The sequence below is a fragment of the Ranitomeya imitator genome, chromosome 5 (assembly GCF_032444005.1).
Source record: "Ranitomeya imitator isolate aRanImi1 chromosome 5, aRanImi1.pri, whole genome shotgun sequence".
Classification (NCBI taxonomy): domain Eukaryota; kingdom Metazoa; phylum Chordata; class Amphibia; order Anura; family Dendrobatidae; genus Ranitomeya; species Ranitomeya imitator.
Genome location: NC_091286.1, coordinates 389,358,839 through 389,377,269, shown reverse-complemented (window position 1 = coordinate 389,377,269; position 18,431 = coordinate 389,358,839). Strand labels below are relative to the sequence as shown.

At 41.7% G+C, this 18,431-nt stretch overlaps 1 protein-coding gene across 1 annotated transcript in view; it reads left to right on the top strand.

The window, feature by feature from the left end:
• Positions 1 to 18,431, top strand: part of MCPH1 (microcephalin 1) — a 502,356-nt gene that overhangs the window by 211,813 nt on the left and 272,112 nt on the right. The window contains exon 11 of the mRNA XM_069726820.1: positions 15,836 to 15,998. Coding sequence (XP_069582921.1) covers positions 15,836 to 15,998 — 163 coding nt within the window. The remainder of the gene's footprint in view (positions 1 to 15,835; positions 15,999 to 18,431) is intronic.

Sequence of the window (18,431 nt, the reverse complement as noted above, 5' to 3'; positions counted from 1 at the left end):
TGATGTCCATGCCCCAGATCTTGTTCGTGCCTTTCATGCGGCTCATCCTGGTCGGCCTGGGGGTTCTGGTGAGGGTTCGGTGACCCCTCCTCAAGGGGGGGGTACTGTTGTGAATTCTGTGGCTGAGTTCACTTCTGTGGTCACAAGTGGTATTGCAGTCTCTGGGCTTCCTCCCTCAGGTGTTTTGGTGAGCTCGTTGGCTGCCTTGCTATTTAGCTCCACCTGAGTCTGTCTTCCTTGCTCCTTGTCAATGTTCCAGTGTTGGATCTGAGCTACTGCATCTTTCCTTGGGCCTGCTGCTCTGCTAGATAAGTGCTTCTAGTTTGTTTTCTGTTTTTTCTGTCCAGCTTGCTATTATCTTTTGCTGGAAGCTCTGAGAAGCAAAGGGGTGCACCGCCGTGCTGTTAGTTCGGCACGGTGGGTCTTTTTGCCCCTTTGCGTGATTTTCGTTTTAGGGTTTTTTGTAGACTGCATAGTTCTCTTTGCTATCCTCGCTCTGTCTAGAATATCGGGCCTCACTTTGCTGAATCTATTTCATTCCTACGTTTGTCTTTTCATCTTGCTAACAGTCATTATATGTGGGGGGCTGCCTATTCCTTTGGGGTATTTCTCTGAGGTAAGTCAGGCTTGTATTTCTATCTTCAGGCTAGTCAGCTCCTCAGGCAGTGCCGAGTTGCATAGGTAGTGATAGGCGCAATCCACTTCTGCTTATAGTTGTGTGAGGATAGATCAGGTACTGCAGTCTACAGAGATTCCACGTCTCAGAGCTCGTCCTATTGTTTTTGGTTATTGCCAGATCTCTGTATGTGCGCTGATTACTGCACGCTGTGTTGCCTGATTGCCAGCCATAACAGGGGCCGTCGCAATGCGTCGGCCCGACATACCGACGCACGTTGTGAAAATTGTGCACAACGTGGGCAGCAGCTGTAGTTTTTCAACACATCCGCTGCCCAATCTATGTCCTGGGGAGGAGGGGGCGGAGTTACGGCCACGCATGCGCGGTCAGAAATGGCGGATGCGACGTACAAAAAACGTTTCATTGAACGTTTTTTTGTGCCGACGCTCCGCCAAAACACAACTGATCCAGTGCACGACGGACGCGACGTGTGGCCATCCGTCACGATCCGTCAGCAATACAAGTCTATGGGCAAAAAACGCATCCTGCGGGCACATTTGCAGGATCCGTTTCTTGTCCAAAACGACAGATTGCGACGGAATGCCAAACGACGCAAGTGTGAAAGTAGCCTTAGGGTTAGGGTTGGGGCTAAAGTTAGGGTTAGAGCTGGGATTAGGGTTAGGGTTTGGATTAGGGTTGGTATTAAGGTTAGGGTTGGCATTAGGGTTACGCTTGGGATTAGGGTTAGGTTTGGGATTAGGGTTAAGGTTAGGGTTGTAATTAGGGGTGTATTGGGATTAGGGTTAGGTTTGAGGTTAGGGTTGAGATTAGGATTAGGGGTGTGTTGGATTTAGGGTTTTGATTAGGGTTATGGTTAGGGTTGACATTAGGGTTGTTTTGGGGTAAGGGTTGTGATTATGGTTAGGGTTAGTGATTAGGATTATGGATGAGGTTGGGATTAGGGTTAGGGGTGTGTTGGGGATAGGGTTGGAGCTAGAATTGGGGGGTTTCCACTGTTTAGGTACATCAGGGGGTCTCCAAACACGACAGCCAATTTTGCGCTCAAAAAGTCAAATGGTGCTCCCTCCCTTCTGAGCTCTGCCGTGCGCCCAAACAGTGGGTTACCCCCACATATGGGGCATCAGCGTACTCGGGATAAATTGGACAACAACTTCTGGGGTCCAATTTCTCTTGTTACCCTTGTGAAAATAAAAACTTGGGGGCTACAATATCTTTTTTGTGAAAAAAAATATTTTTTATTTTCACGACTCTGCATTCTAAACTTCTGTGAAGCACTTGGGCATTCAAAGTTCTCACCACACATCTAGATAAGTTCCTTGGGGGGTCTAGTTTCCAAAATGGGGTCACTTGTGGGGGGTTACTACAGTTTAGGTACATCAGGGGCTCTGCAATCGCAACATAATGCCCACAGACCATTCTATCAAAGTCTGCATTCCAAAAAGGCGCTCCTTCCCTTCCGAGCTCTGCCGTGCGCCCAAACAGTGGTTTACTCCCACATATGGCGCATCAGCGTACTCGGGATAAATTGGACAACAACTATTGCAGTCCAATTTCTCCTGTTACCCTTGTGAAAATAAAAACTTGGGGGCTACAATATCTTTTTTGTGGAAAAAAAAATATTTTTTATTTTCACGACTCTGCATTCTAAACTTCTGTGAAGCACTTGGGCATTCAAAGTTCTCACCACACATCTAGATAAGTTCCTTGGGGGGTCTAGTTTCCAAAATGGGGTCACTTGTGGAGGGTTTCTACTGGTTAGGTACATCAGGGGCTCTGCAAACGCAACACAATACCCGCAGACCATTCTATCAAAGTCTGCATTCCAAAACGGCGCTCCTTCCTTCCGAGCTCTGCCGTGCGCCCAAACAGTGGTTTACCCCCACATATGGGGTACCAGCATACTCAGGACAAATTGGACAACAACTTTTGGGGTCCAATTTCTCTTGTTACCCTTGTGAAAATAAAAATTTGGTGGCTAAAAAATCTTTTTTGTGGAAAAAAAAAATATTTTTTATTTTCACGGCTCTGCATTATAAACTTCTGTGAAGCACTTGGGCATTCAAGGTTCTCACCACACATCTAGATAAGTTCCATGGGGGTTTAGTTTCCAAAATGGGGTCACTTGTGGGGGATTTCTACTGTTTAGGCACATCAGGGGCTCTCCAAACGCGACATGGCGTCCGATCTCAATTCCAGCCAATTCTACATTGAAAAAGTAAAACGGCACTCTTTCTCTTCCAAGCTCTGCGGTGCGCCCAAACAGTGGTTTACCCCCACATATGGGGTATTGGCGTATTCAGGAGAAATTGCATAACAAAATTTATGGTTACATTTTTGTTTTTACACTTGTGAAAATAAAAAAAATGGTTCTGAATTAAGATGTTTGCAAAAAAAAGTTAAATGTTCATTTTTTCCTTCCACATTGTTTCAGTTCCTGTGAAGCACGTAAAGGGTTAATAAACTTCTTGAATGTGGTTTTGAGAACCTTGAGGGGTGTAGTTTTTAGAATGGTGTCACACTTCATTATTTTCTATCATATAGACCCCTCAAAATGACTTCAAATGTGATGTGGTCCCTAAAAAAAAATGGTGTTGTAAAAATGAGAAATTGCTGGTCAACTTTTAACCCTTATAACTCCCTAACAAAAAAAAATGTTGTTTCCAAAATTGTGCTGATGTAAAGTAGACATGTGGGAAATGTTATTTATTAACTATTTTTTGTGACATATCTCTCTGATTTAAGGGCATAAAAATACAAAGTTTGAAAATTGCAAAATTTTAAAAATTTTCGCCATATTTCCGTTTTTTTCATAAATAATCGCAAGTAATATCGAAGAAATGTTACCACTAACATGAAGTACAATATGTCACGAAAAAACAATCTCAGAATCAGCGGGATCCGTTGAAGCGTTCCAGAGTTATAACCTCATAAAGTGACAGTGGTCAGAATTGCAAAAATTGGCCTGGTCATTAAGTACCAAATTGGCTCTGTCACTAAGGGGTTAAAGGAACGTATTAGGAATTTATTAGGATCGTTAATCCAAACATCTTGGATAAGTAACCACAGACCCTTCTGTGAATTTAGCCTTGTGCAAATCCTTCAGTCTCTTCAAGTAATCCCAAACAGAGAAGTACACATGTACATCCAAAATGACTGCAGCAAACTGGTAATGAGAAAGAAGGGAGGAGCAAAGGCTGACATCATCAACTACAGAAGAGAAAAAGGGACAAACTTCTAAGGGCAGAGCTTCTCCCTAGCAACAGCAGAATGAAATGCATAACATAGAAAATACATAAGTTGTTCCCATTCATGGGACACAACAGTAAGAAGCTGCAAAAAACACATCTGAATTGTCACATATTTATTCACTAGAAGACACAGTAATTGTGTATAAATGTGACTCTTCAGATTTTGTAATAACAAAAAACTGACTGGCTCTTCCAAATCAGAAAGCTGGTGTTTACAGGTGCTATCTAGGAGAAGCCTTCTCTATAGATAACAAAGATGCACTCTGTAGTGCTAAAGCTTGTAAATATGAAATATGAATAGCATTGCTGATCTAGATAATAAGACAAAATCAAGATACTTGGCACATAATTTGGCCAATTCTTCAGATTTGGTGATATTCTACGCCTCATGAAGAAACCTGAGTAGTCTCGAAAGCTTGCAATTTATCATCTTTTCAGTTAACCATTAAAAGGTATCAAGCACCGAGGACTCTCAAATTTTTATAGTTTCCGGTCTCCTAGCTAACACGGTGCAAAGATATATATTTTTCATGTATAGTTGAGTTACTTGGCCTAGTTTCCATGTCGAGGATATGGCTTTTTTCTACTGTTCTGCCATGAATCTAACTAGTGTACACAAAGGATAATGTGAACTAATCCATAATAAATCAATGAGAGGGTATAAAAAGAGAAAGGGTGCTGCATAATGCATGCGGAGAGTCAAGATTAGCTACAAGAAACATGGAAGCCCATAGCATATGAAATCCGCACACCTGATGGAATAAAAAAAAAAAATTATTTGTTTCTATACAAGAACACGTGATGAGTAAAATATTAAAAACAAAATGGCATCAATACAACCGCCCTAGATCCAAAAAGGGTCTGTGTGGCTAAATATGGATATAGATCTAGTAATATGGGTATAGATATAGTTTTAAGAAAATCTAAACAGTAATAAATAATCGTCACAGGAATCAAGCAAGACTGTCACAATCCATTTTTGGATTCGTGGCAGCTCTGGTTCCACTATGCTTTAAATGTAGCTTTTTTCCTTTTAGGCCAGCGGGAGTTAATGTCAGTTTCCCCTGCTGGCAGCCTGTTGCAACTGCGGAGTTGCTAGGTCAGCTGATGTGGGTGGTGTCCACTTGCACCATCCTTTAAATGGTCACCTGATGCATCAGCTGACTGTTGGTGATAGAGTTTCTCTATGGAGACCAGCCTTGCAGTAGCAGCTGTCTGGTGTCAGCTACTTCTGTAATTTGGAGTCCTGTTTCTGTGTCATCTGCGGTGTGGAGCCTGGCAGCGGAGTCTGGAAGCTAAGTGTTGTGTTTATACCTTGTTTGTCTCGTGTTTGTCACCACCTCCTGTTTTGTACCATCTGCAGTGTTGAGGCTAGCGCCCTTGCCGGCCAGTGCACTAGCGAGGGCAGTGCAAATTGTCAGCGAGGGACGGGGCTTGTGACGGCATAAGGGGGAAGTATCCGCTTAGGGCTTTAGGGGTGTGCACAGGGCCGTATTTAGAGTTTCTGCTGCCCTAGGCACTTTTAGTGCTGCCTCCCCCTTTGGTAAGTATGACACGATCGGCAGTGACTTTGCCATAAATCGCTGATGTGAAAGTAGCCTTTTGCAGCAGATCCGGCAGTTTTTCCGCATCTGCCGCGTAACGGATCACTTACGGCAACACTGCGTTCGGCCTCACACATTCCCTATCGGACTTGCAGACATGTGCGGCACTTGCGGATTTGCCGCGATCCGGAAATTGCGGTACTTGCAGCAATGGAATGCTATCAGTGTTTTTTGTATCACCGCAAGTGCAAAACCGCAATTGCCGCATGTGTCCGCAATTAGCCATTACTACTTTTTCTTACATTTGTGTGGTGTAGTGTGCAGGCTATATGGTAGTGCTTTCTTCTCTTTTTTTGATCACTACCTGTCCCTGCACCTTGCTATCTCATCCCTAACCATCCCTCCCTGACCTAAAACTACACTATAAAGCTTTAGAAAAACAATTAACTGACATATTCCTATGATAATGAGGGCTCCAGGCTATGGCGTAGACTAAGACGGGCAGTCTCAGGGTCTCCATGCTCTTTGTGCACACCCTCAGTCCTTGCCTCACTCCCTGTGCACACACATCCCTCCACCGGACCCGGTAATCACCGCTCGCAGTAGCATACCGCGTATTTAGGTTTTCTGGCACCAGGGGCAAGATATCATTTTGGCGCCCCCCTCCCCCAAGGACATATGCGATTTGCACACTCAGTCATGTACCCACAAGCTCCTCTCCCTAATGCTCTCAATGTTCAGTGAAAAACAGAGAAGCGGGAAGAGAAGCTCATTGTCACAGGACCACAAGTATGAAAGTCGCATATGAGTGAAGTGTCCATGTGACAACTACTGGAACCTGCAGAGCTGAATCCTGACATCGCAGGCTTCTGAATTCTGATCTGACACAGTGCACAGCAAAGTGTCAGATCAGCGATCTTGCACTATAACTTTATAAATACATTTCTTTATCTAAATAAAAAAATCAATAAAAGTGCACATATTTAGTATCGCCACGTCTGTAACGACCCCACCTATAAAACTGTCCCGCTAGTTAACCCCTTCAGTGAACGCGGTAAAAAATAAAAAAAGAGGCAAAAAAACAACGCTTTATTATCATACCACCAAACAAAAATTGGAATAACACGATCAAAAAGACGGATATAAATAACCATGGTACCGCTGAAAACGTCATCTTCTCCCGCAAAAAACGAGCCACCATGCAGCATCATCAGCGAAAAAATAAAAAAGTTATAGTCCTCAGAATAAAGCGATGCAAAAATAATTATTTTTTCTATAAAATAGTTTTTATCGTAGAAAAGTGCCAAAACATAAAAAAAGATATAAATGAGGTATCACTGTAATCGTACTGACCCGAAAAATAAAACTGCTTTATTCATTTTACCAAACGCGGAACGGTATAAACGCCTCCCCCAAAAGAAATTCATGAATAGCTGGTTTTTGGTCATTCTGCCTCACAAAAATTGGAATAAAAAGCGATAAAAAATTGTCACGTGCCTGAAAATGTTGCCAATAAAAACGTCAACTCGTCCCTCAAAAAACAAGACCTCACATGACTCTGTGGACCAAAATATGGGAAAATTATACCTCTCAAAATGTGGTAACGCAAAAAATATTTTTTGCAATAAAAAGCGTCTTCCAGTGTGTGATACATTTCAAAAACCTGACCTGCACATCCAAACATAGACTGAGTGTGAACAGGTGCTGAACCCAGAGTCGCCAACTCGTATATAGTTAAATAAATAGGGCAGCACACTGCAGCGCCAAAACATGTAAACTTGAAAAAACGAAATTTGAACTGCATTACTGCACTAGAAATATGAAAAATGAGAGCTTTTAGCGCACAAAAATGGCCAATTTTATGTGTACCTCGTAGCCACGTTAAGGCATCTCTCTTATACGAGGTCCTAAGTTTGACCTACCTCACTGAGAATAAACGTCTCCATCTGAATGGGTACATGCAAAAACCTCTTCTTGGACTCAAATTCTCTCTCTATGTGGAGGGGTATTGGACCTACTATAATTAAAACACCTGAAGCTAGGAGGCGGGGAGTGCACGATCAGAAGGCTAGAGAATACATTTCAAAAACCTGACCTGCACATCCAAACATAGACTGAGTGTGAACAGGTGCTGAACCCAGAGTCGCCAACTCGTATATAGTTAAATAAATAGGGCAGCACACTGCAGCGCCAAAACATGTAAACTTGAAAAAACGAAATTTGAACTGCATTACTGCACTAGAAATATGAAAAATGAGAGCTTTTAGCGCACAAAAATGGCCAATTTTATGTGTACCTCGTAGCCACGTTAAGGCATCTCTCTTATACGAGGTCCTAAGTTTGACCTACCTCACTGAGAATAAACGTCTCCATCTGAATGGGTACATGCAAAAACCTCTTCTTGGACTCAAATTCTCTCTCTATGTGGAGGGGTATTGGACCTACTATAATTAAAACACCTGAAGCTAGGAGGCGGGGAGTGCACGATCAGAAGGCTAGAGAATACATTTCAAAAACCTGACCTGCACATCCAAACATAGACTGAGTGTGAACAGGTGCTGAACCCAGAGTCGCCAACTCGTATATAGTTAAATAAATAGGGCAGCACACTGCAGCGCCAAAACATGTAAACTTGAAAAAACGAAATTTGAACTGCATTACTGCACTAGAAATATGAAAAATGAGAGCTTTTAGCGCACAAAAATGGCCAATTTTATGTGTACCTCGTAGCCACGTTAAGGCATCTCTCTTATACGAGGTCCTAAGTTTGACCTACCTCACTGAGAATAAACGTCTCCATCTGAATGGGTACATGCAAAAACCTCTTCTTGGACTCAAATTCTCTCTCTATGTGGAGGGGTATTGGACCTACTATAATTAAAACACCTGAAGCTAGGAGGCGGGGAGTGCACGATCAGAAGGCTAGAGAATACATTTCAAAAACCTGACCTGCACATCCAAACATAGACTGAGTGTGAACAGGTGCTGAACCCAGAGTCGCCAACTCGTATATAGTTAAATAAATAGGGCAGCACACTGCAGCGCCAAAACATGTAAACTTGAAAAAACGAAATTTGAACTGCATTACTGCACTAGAAATATGAAAAGTGAGAGCTTTTAGCGCACAAAAATGGCCAATTTTATGTGTACCTCGTAGCCACGTTAAGGCATCTCTCTTATACGAGGTCCTAAGTTTGACCTACCTCACTGAGAATAAACGTCTCCATCTGAATGGGTACATGCAAAAACCTCTTCTTGGACTCAAATTCTCTCTCTATGTGGAGGGGTATTGGACCTACTATAATTAAAACACCTGAAGCTAGGAGGCGGGGAGTGCACGATCAGAAGGCTAGAGAATACATTTCAAAAACCTGACCTGCACATCCAAACATAGACTGAGTGTGAACAGGTGCTGAACCCAGAGTCGCCAACTCGTATATAGTTAAATAAATAGGGCAGCACACTGCAGCGCCAAAACATGTAAACTTGAAAAAACGAAATTTGAACTGCATTACTGCACTAGAAATATGAAAAATGAGAGCTTTTAGCGCACAAAAATGGCCAATTTTATGTGTACCTCGTAGCCACGTTAAGGCATCTCTCTTATACGAGGTCCTAAGTTTGACCTACCTCACTGAGAATAAACGTCTCCATCTGAATGGGTACATGCAAAAACCTCTTCTTGGACTCAAATTCTCTCTCTATGTGGAGGGGTATTGGACCTACTATAATTAAAACACCTGAAGCTAGGAGGCGGGGAGTGCACGATCAGAAGGCTAGAGAATACATTTCAAAAACCTGACCTGCACATCCAAACATAGACTGAGTGTGAACAGGTGCTGAACCCAGAGTCGCCAACTCGTATATAGTTAAATAAATAGGGCAGCACACTGCAGCGCCAAAACATGTAAACTTGAAAAAACGAAATTTGAACTGCATTACTGCACTAGAAATATGAAAAATGAGAACTTTTAGCGCACAAAAATGGCCAATTTTATGTGTACCTCGTAGCCACGTTAAGGCATCTCTCTTATACGAGGTCCTAAGTTTGACCTACCTCACTGAGAATAAACGTCTCCATCTGAATGGGTACATGCAAAAACCTCTTCTTGGACTCAAATTCTCTCTCTATGTGGAGGGGTATTGGACCTACTATAATTAAAACACCTGAAGCTAGGAGGCGGGGAGTGCACGATCAGAAGGCTAGAGAATACATTTCAAAAACCTGACCTGCACATCCAAACATAGACTGAGTGTGAACAGGTGCTGAACCCAGAGTCGCCAACTCGTATATAGTTAAATAAATAGGGCAGCACACTGCAGCGCCAAAACATGTAAACTTGAAAAAACGAAATTTGAACTGCATTACTGCACTAGAAATATGAAAAATGAGAGCTTTTAGCGCACAAAAATGGCCAATTTTATGTGTACCTCGTAGCCACGTTAAGGCATCTCTCTTATACGAGGTCCTAAGTTTGACCTACCTCACTGAGAATAAACGTCTCCATCTGAATGGGTACATGCAAAAACCTCTTCTTGGACTCAAATTCTCTCTCTATGTGGAGGGGTATTGGACCTACTATAATTAAAACACCTGAAGCTAGGAGGCGGGGAGTGCACGATCAGAAGGCTAGAGAATACATTTCAAAAACCTGACCTGCACATCCAAACATAGACTGAGTGTGAACAGGTGCTGAACCCAGAGTCGCCAACTCGTATATAGTTAAATAAATAGGGCAGCACACTGCAGCGCCAAAACATGTAAACTTGAAAAAACGAAATTTGAACTGCATTACTGCACTAGAAATATGAAAAATGAGAGCTTTTAGCGCACAAAAATGGCCAATTTTATGTGTACCTCGTAGCCACGTTAAGGCATCTCTCTTATACGAGGTCCTAAGTTTGACCTACCTCACTGAGAATAAACGTCTCCATCTGAATGGGTACATGCAAAAACCTCTTCTTGGACTCAAATTCTCTCTCTATGTGGAGGGGTATTGGACCTACTATAATTAAAACACCTGAAGCTAGGAGGCGGGGAGTGCACGATCAGAAGGCTAGAGAATACATTTCAAAAACCTGACCTGCACATCCAAACATAGACTGAGTGTGAACAGGTGCTGAACCCAGAGTCGCCAACTCGTATATAGTTAAATAAATAGGGCAGCACACTGCAGCGCCAAAACATGTAAACTTGAAAAAACGAAATTTGAACTGCATTACTGCACTAGAAATATGAAAAATGAGAGCTTTTAGCGCACAAAAATGGCCAATTTTATGTGTACCTCGTAGCCACGTTAAGGCATCTCTCTTATACGAGGTCCTAAGTTTGACCTACCTCACTGAGAATAAACGTCTCCATCTGAATGGGTACATGCAAAAACCTCTTCTTGGACTCAAATTCTCTCTCTATGTGGAGGGGTATTGGACCTACTATAATTAAAACACCTGAAGCTAGGAGGCGGGGAGTGCACGATCAGAAGGCTAGAGAATACATTTCAAAAACCTGACCTGCACATCCAAACATAGACTGAGTGTGAACAGGTGCTGAACCCAGAGTCGCCAACTCGTATATAGTTAAATAAATAGGGCAGCACACTGCAGCGCCAAAACATGTAAACTTGAAAAAACGAAATTTGAACTGCATTACTGCACTAGAAATATGAAAAATGAGAGCTTTTAGCGCACAAAAATGGCCAATTTTATGTGTACCTCGTAGCCACGTTAAGGCATCTCTCTTATATGAGGTCCTAAGTTTGACCTACCTCACTGAGAATAAACGTCTCCATCTGAATGGGTACATGCAAAAACCTCTTCTTGGACTCAAATTCTCTCTCTATGTGGAGGGGTATTGGACCTACTATAATTAAAACACCTGAAGCTAGGAGGCGGGGAGTGCACGATCAGAAGGCTAGAGAATACATTTCAAAAACCTGACCTGCACATCCAAACATAGACTGAGTGTTTTTGCATGTACCCATTCAGATGGAGACGTTTATTCTCAGTGAGGTAGGTCAAACTTAGTCTATGTTTGGATAGTAGGTCCAATACCCCTCCACATAGAGAGAGAATTTGAGTCCAAGAAGAGGTTTTTGCATGTACCCATTCAGATGGAGACGTTTATTCTCAGTGAGGTAGGTCAAACTTAGGACCTCGTATAGGAGAGATGCCTTAACGTGGCTACGAGGTACACATAAAATTGGCCATTTTTGTGCGCTAAAAGCTCTCATTTTTCATATTTCTAGTGCAGTAATGCAGTTCAAATTTCGTTTTTTCAAGTTTACATGTTTTGGCGCTGCAGTGTGCTGCCCTATTTATTTAACTATATACGAGTTGGCGACTCTGGGTTCAGCACCTGTTCACACTCAGTCTATGTTTGGATGTGCAGGTCAGGTTTTTGAAATGTATTCTCTAGCCTTCTGATCGTGCACTCCCCGCCTCCTAGCTTCAGGTGTTTTAATTATAGTAGGTCCAATACCCCTCCACATAGAGAGAGAATTTGAGTCCAAGAAGAGGTTTTTGCATGTACCCATTCAGATGGAGACGTTTATTCTCAGTGAGGTAGGTCAAACTTAGGACCTCGTATAAGAGAGATGCCTTAACGTGGCTACGAGGTACACATAAAATTGGCCATTTTTGTGCGCTAAAAGCTCTCATTTTTCATATTTCTAGTGCAGTAATGCAGTTCAAATTTCGTTTTTTCAAGTTTACATGTTTTGGCGCTGCAGTGTGCTGCCCTATTTATTTAACTATATACGAGTTGGCGACTCTGGGTTCAGCACCTGTTCACACTCAGTCTATGTTTGGATGTGCAGGTCAGGTTTTTGAAATGTATTCTCTAGCCTTCTGATCGTGCACTCCCCGCCTCCTAGCTTCAGGTGTTTTAATTATAGTAGGTCCAATACCCCTCCACATAGAGAGAGAATTTGAGTCCAAGAAGAGGTTTTTGCATGTACCCATTCAGATGGAGACGTTTATTCTCAGTGAGGTAGGTCAAACTTAGGACCTCGTATAAGAGAGATGCCTTAACGTGGCTACGAGGTACACATAAAATTGGCCATTTTTGTGCGCTAAAAGCTCTCATTTTTCATATTTCTAGTGCAGTAATGCAGTTCAAATTTCGTTTTTTCAAGTTTACATGTTTTGGCGCTGCAGTGTGCTGCCCTATTTATTTAACTATATACGAGTTGGCGACTCTGGGTTCAGCACCTGTTCACACTCAGTCTATGTTTGGATGTGCAGGTCAGGTTTTTGAAATGTATTCTCTAGCCTTCTGATCGTGCACTCCCCGCCTCCTAGCTTCAGGTGTTTTAATTATAGTAGGTCCAATACCCCTCCACATAGAGAGAGAATTTGAGTCCAAGAAGAGGTTTTTGCATGTACCCATTCAGATGGAGACGTTTATTCTCAGTGAGGTAGGTCAAACTTAGGACCTCGTATAAGAGAGATGCCTTAACGTGGCTACGAGGTACACATAAAATTGGCCATTTTTGTGCGCTAAAAGCTCTCATTTTTCATATTTCTAGTGCAGTAATGCAGTTCAAATTTCGTTTTTTCAAGTTTACATGTTTTGGCGCTGCAGTGTGCTGCCCTATTTATTTTCCAGTGTGTGATGGCTGCCTATCATAAAAATCCGCTAAAAAACCCGCTATAAAAGTAAATCGAACTCCCCTTCATTACCTCCTCAGTTAGGGAAAAATAAAAAAAAATTTAAAAAATGTATTTATTTCCATTTTCCCATTTGGGCTAGGGTTAGGGTTGGGGCTAGGGTTAAGGCTACAGTTAGGGTTGGGGCTAAAGTTAGGGTTTGGATTACATTTACGGTTGGGATTAGGGTTAGGGGTGTGTCAGGCTTAGGGGTGTGTTTAGGGTTACCGTTGAGATTAGGGTTAGGGGTGTGTTTGGATTAGGGTTTCAGTTATAATTGGGGGGTTTCCACTGTTAAGGCACATCAGGGGCTCTCCAAACTTGACATGGCGTCCGATCTCAATTTCAGCTAATTCTGCGTTGAAAAAGTAAAACAGTGCTCCTTCCCTTCCAAGCTCTCCCGTGTGCCCAAACGGGTTTACCCCAACATATGGGGTATCAGCGTACTCAGGACAAATTGGACAACAACTTTTGGGGTCGAATTTCTCCTGTTATTCTTGGGAAAATACAAAACTGGGGGCTAAAAAATAATTTTTGTGGAAAAAAAAGGATTTTTTATTTTCACGGCTCTGCGTTATAAACTGTAGTGAAACACTTGGGGGTTCAAAGTTCTCACAACACATCTAGATAAGTTCCTTGGGGGGTCTAGTTTCCAATATGGGGTCACTTGTGGGGGGTTTCTACTGTTTAGGAACATTAGGGGCTCTGCAAACGCAATGTGACGCCTGCAGACCATTCCATCTAAGTCTGCTTTCCAAATGGCGCTCCTTCCCTTCCGAGCTCTCCCATGCGCTCAAACGGTGGTTTCCCCCCCACATATGGGGTATCAGCATACTCAGGACAAATTGAACAACAACTTTTGGGGTCCAATTTCTCCTGTTACCTTCGGGAAAATACAAAACTGGGGGCTAAAAAATAATTTTTGTTGGAAAAATTTTTTGTTTTATTTTTACGGCTCTGCATTATAAACTTCTGTGAAGCACTTGGGTCAAAGTGCTCACCACACCTCTAGATAAGTTCCTTAGGGGGTCTACTTTCCAAAATGGTGTCACTTGTGGGGGGGGGCGTTTCAATGTTTACTCACATCAGTGGCTCTCCAAACGCAACATGGCGTCCCATCTCAATTCCTGTCAATTTTGCATTGAAAAGTCAAACGGTGCTCCTTCCCTTCCGTGCTCTCCCATGCGCCCAAACAGTGGTTTACCCCCACATATGGGGTATCGGCGTACTCAGGACAAATTGAACAACAAGTTTTGGGGTCCATTTTCTTCTCTTACCCTTGGAAAAATAAAAAATTGGGGGAGAAACGATAATTTTTGTGAAAAAATATGATTTTTTTTATTTTTTCGGTTCTGCATTATAAACTTCTGTGAAGCACTTGGTGGATCAAAGTGCTCACCACACCTCTAGATAAGTTCCTTAGGGGGTCTACTTTCCAAAATGGTGTTACTTTTTAGGGGTTTCAATGTTTAGGCACATCAGTGGCTCTCCAAACGTAACATGGCGTCCCATCTCAATTCCAGTCAATTTTGCATTGAAAAGTCAAATGGTGCTCCTTCGCTTCGAGCTCTGTCATGCGCCCAAATAGTGGTTTACCCCCACATATGGGGTATCGGTGTACTCAGGACAAATTGTACAACAACTTTTGGGGTCCATTTTCTCCTGTTACCCTTGGTAAAATAAAACAAATTGGAGCTGAAGTAAATTTTTTGTGAAAAAAAAGTTAAATGTTCATTATTATTTAAACATTCCAAAAATTCCTGTGAAACAACTGAAGGGTTAATAAACTTCTTGAATATGGTTTTGAGCACCTTGAGGGGTGCAGTTTTTAGAATGGTGTCACACTTGGTTATTTTCTATCATATACACCCCTCAAAATGACTTCAAATGATATGTGGTCCCTAAAAAATATTGGTGTAAAAATGAGAAATTGCTGGTCAACTTTTAACCCTTATAACTCCCTAAAAAAAAAAGTTGGTTCCAAAATTGTGCTGATGTAAAGTAGACATGTGGGAAATGTTACTTATTAAGTATTTTGTGTGACATATTTCTGTGATTTAATTGCATAAAAATTCAAAGTTGGAAGATTGAGAAATTTTCAAAATTTTCGCCAAATTTCCGGTTTTTTTTCACAAATAAACGCAGGTAATATCAAAGAAATTTTACCACTATCACCACTATCATGAAGTACAATATGTCACGAGAAAACAATGTCAGAATCACTGGGATCCGTTGAAGCGTTCAAGAGTTATAACCTCATAAAGGGACAGTGGTCAGAATTGTAAAAATTGGCCCGGTCATTAATGTGCAAACCACCCTTGGGGGTAAAGGGGTTAAGGGGATTATCTGACTAAATTATTTCAATCTGTATCTTATTAAGTGCTTGGCTAAAGAACGTTATCGGGTATGACAGTTCTCCTGCCTGACCGCAAGAATTCATGTATTTGCTTTACAAATATACTTATTTGTTGTAGCTCTTAAAATATATATCATATTTTTACTTGGTGCATTCTTAATTATATTAATTTGTTCACCATTGCTTATGTCTGTAATCGCGCATACAATTTACACCATACCTGTGCGTTTAAACCTTTTTTTTTTTCATTTCCAATGATATATTTTTAGATGAAGGAGTTTGGAAAATCAATATATTGTACAAGTAGACAATCGTATCAGCATAATGTGATACTACAGTGAATATACTGTAAGAATAATATTGTTGCATCACTTCACATATTCATACATTTTTATATTTTCAGGAAGCAGAGCACTATAATCCAAGTTGTGAAAAAGTTTGGAGGCTTTGTGTTTACAGATGAAGTCTGTGAGACCACCTCTCATGTTATCGCTGGAAGTCCTCGGCGAACTTTAAATATTATCTTGGGCATTGCCAGAGGCTGTTGGATCTTGTCCTCTGACTGGGTAGGTAACTTCTTACTTTGATATTTCCAATCATTTTAGATAGCAAACAATGTAAGATCAGGTAACTACCTACAACCAAGTAACAGAAATGTTCCTGTGTATCATTAAATAAGCCAAACAAATAAAGGATGTGCTGCAATAGATCTCACTTATATCACAACCTTTATTTTTGAAAAGAATATAGAAAAAGAAGATAAAAAAACAGAATAACTCAACGGAGGGCAAAAAAAGTCGCACCAAGGGTTATAAAACATATATAATTTAATATATTGAAGATATATTTAGATTCTACAGTGTGTTGCATATCCTCAGTATTGCAAAGTATTCATAAGTAAACTTACATGGTACAAGTGTGAAGCCCTAATAGTATTTAGCCTGGTGCCCCAATGTGAGTTTCACCTAACTTCATCAGGGGGTTTGTTAGGAAGGGAGCCAGAAGGCAAGTATATAAAGCGCGTGTGGCCAATAGCAATGAAACATGTCTACGTCACAGAGTCGTCATCTGGCGTGTGCCAGAACCATGACAATGGAGAGTGCTCTGTCTGACAGTCTCCCCATCACGGGAACTTCCGCTCGTTGGACATGATCATAACACTTGGTGACACCAAGGAAACCTTTTCCATAGCGACCCAGGCTCATCACGATACTAGTGCTAACTGATCTGAAGATCCAGAGAGGGAAGACAGAGCGCATACGACCTACAGGACCTACAACATGTGCCAAAGAAAAGAACATATGTAGCGAGAAAACAAGGATGAATGAAAAACATCTGTTGAATTTTTCTCGGTTTAATGTTCCATATTACCGGAGTTCGTTGCTGGCCCAATATAACACTGTTAACGGACTAGGTTTATATAAAATTAGGAACTGGTGGCAGCGCTCTGTTTCACTGGGGCTAGTGAAAGCGACCTCTCAGCCTGTCAAGGTTGTGGGTGAGTGTGGTGCCACATCTGTGTGGACCGCTTGCCCTCACTCCCTGGGCCAGTATCTGTGTAGAACTATGCCAAGCTGACCTTGTGTATCCCCACCAGATGCGGAACGTCACGTTGGTACGTGTTGGGAGACCTTACCAAGTGAGCCCGATTACATAATATTGATGTGAGGCAAGGTGCGGATTCTTCACGTGTGATGGCAGCAGAGGGATTCTGCGTGATTCTCTGTGGTGACATCCTTCATTATTTACATAGACTAAAAACTAAAATGTTGTAATAACAATAAAGAAAGGGAGGAGACCTCAGGCCGGTCCACATCTTAAATGAGTCATAGTATTTTTGTACTTTCTCCATGCTTTTTACGATCATTGTACTTTTATTTAAATTGGTTGCAGTTTGTACACACAAACTAGACACAAGCAATGGATAATGAATACTTTGTCAAACACTTTCAATTAATGTAAGCAAGTATAGAAATACAGTCATGGCCAAAAGTATTAACACCCCTGCAATTCTGTCAGATAATACTCAGTTTCTTCCTGAAAATGATTGCAATCACAAATTCTTTGGTATTATTATCTTCATTTAATTTGTCTTAAATGAAAAAACACAAAAAGAATTGTCCTAAAGCCAAATTGGATATAATTCCACACCAAACATAAAAAAGGGGGTGGACAAAAGTATTGGCACCGTTCGAAAAATCATGTGATGCTTCCCTAATTTGTGTAATTAACAGCACCTGTAACTTACCTGTGGCACCTAACAGGTGTTGGCAATAACTAAATCACACTTGCAGCCAGTTGACATTGATTAAAGTTGACTCAACCTCTGTCCTGTGTCCTTGTGTGTACCACATTGAGCATGGAGAAAAGAAAGAAGACCAAAGAACTGTCTGAGGACTTGAGAAACTAAATTGTGAGGAAGCATGAGCAATCTCCAGGTTACAAGTCCATCTTCAAAGACCTGAGTGTTCCTGTGTCTGCCGCGCGCAGTGTCATCAAGAAGTTTAAAGCCCATGGCACTGTGGCTAATCTCCCTAGATGTGGATGGAAAAGAAAAATTGACAAGAGATTTCAACGCAAGATTGTGCGGATGTTGGATAAAGAACCTAGACTAACATCCAAACAAGTTCAAGCTGCCCTGCAGTCCGAGGGTACAACAGTGTCAACCCGTACTATCCGTCGGCGTCTGAATGAAACAGATGAGACAAAAGTAGAGCTTTTTGGGCAAAGGCATCAACATAAAGTTTACAGGAGAAAAGAGGTGGCAATCAAAGAAAAGAACACGGTCCCTACAGTCAAACATAGCGTAGGTTCCCTGATGTTTTGAGGTTGTTTTGCTGCCTCTGGCACTGGACTGCTTGACCCTGTGCATGGCATTATGAAGTCTGAAGACTACCAACCATTTTTGCAGCATAATGTAGGGCCCAGTGTGAGAAAGCTGGGTCTCCCTTCGAGGTCATGGGTCTTCCAGCAGGACAATAACCTAAAACACACTTCAA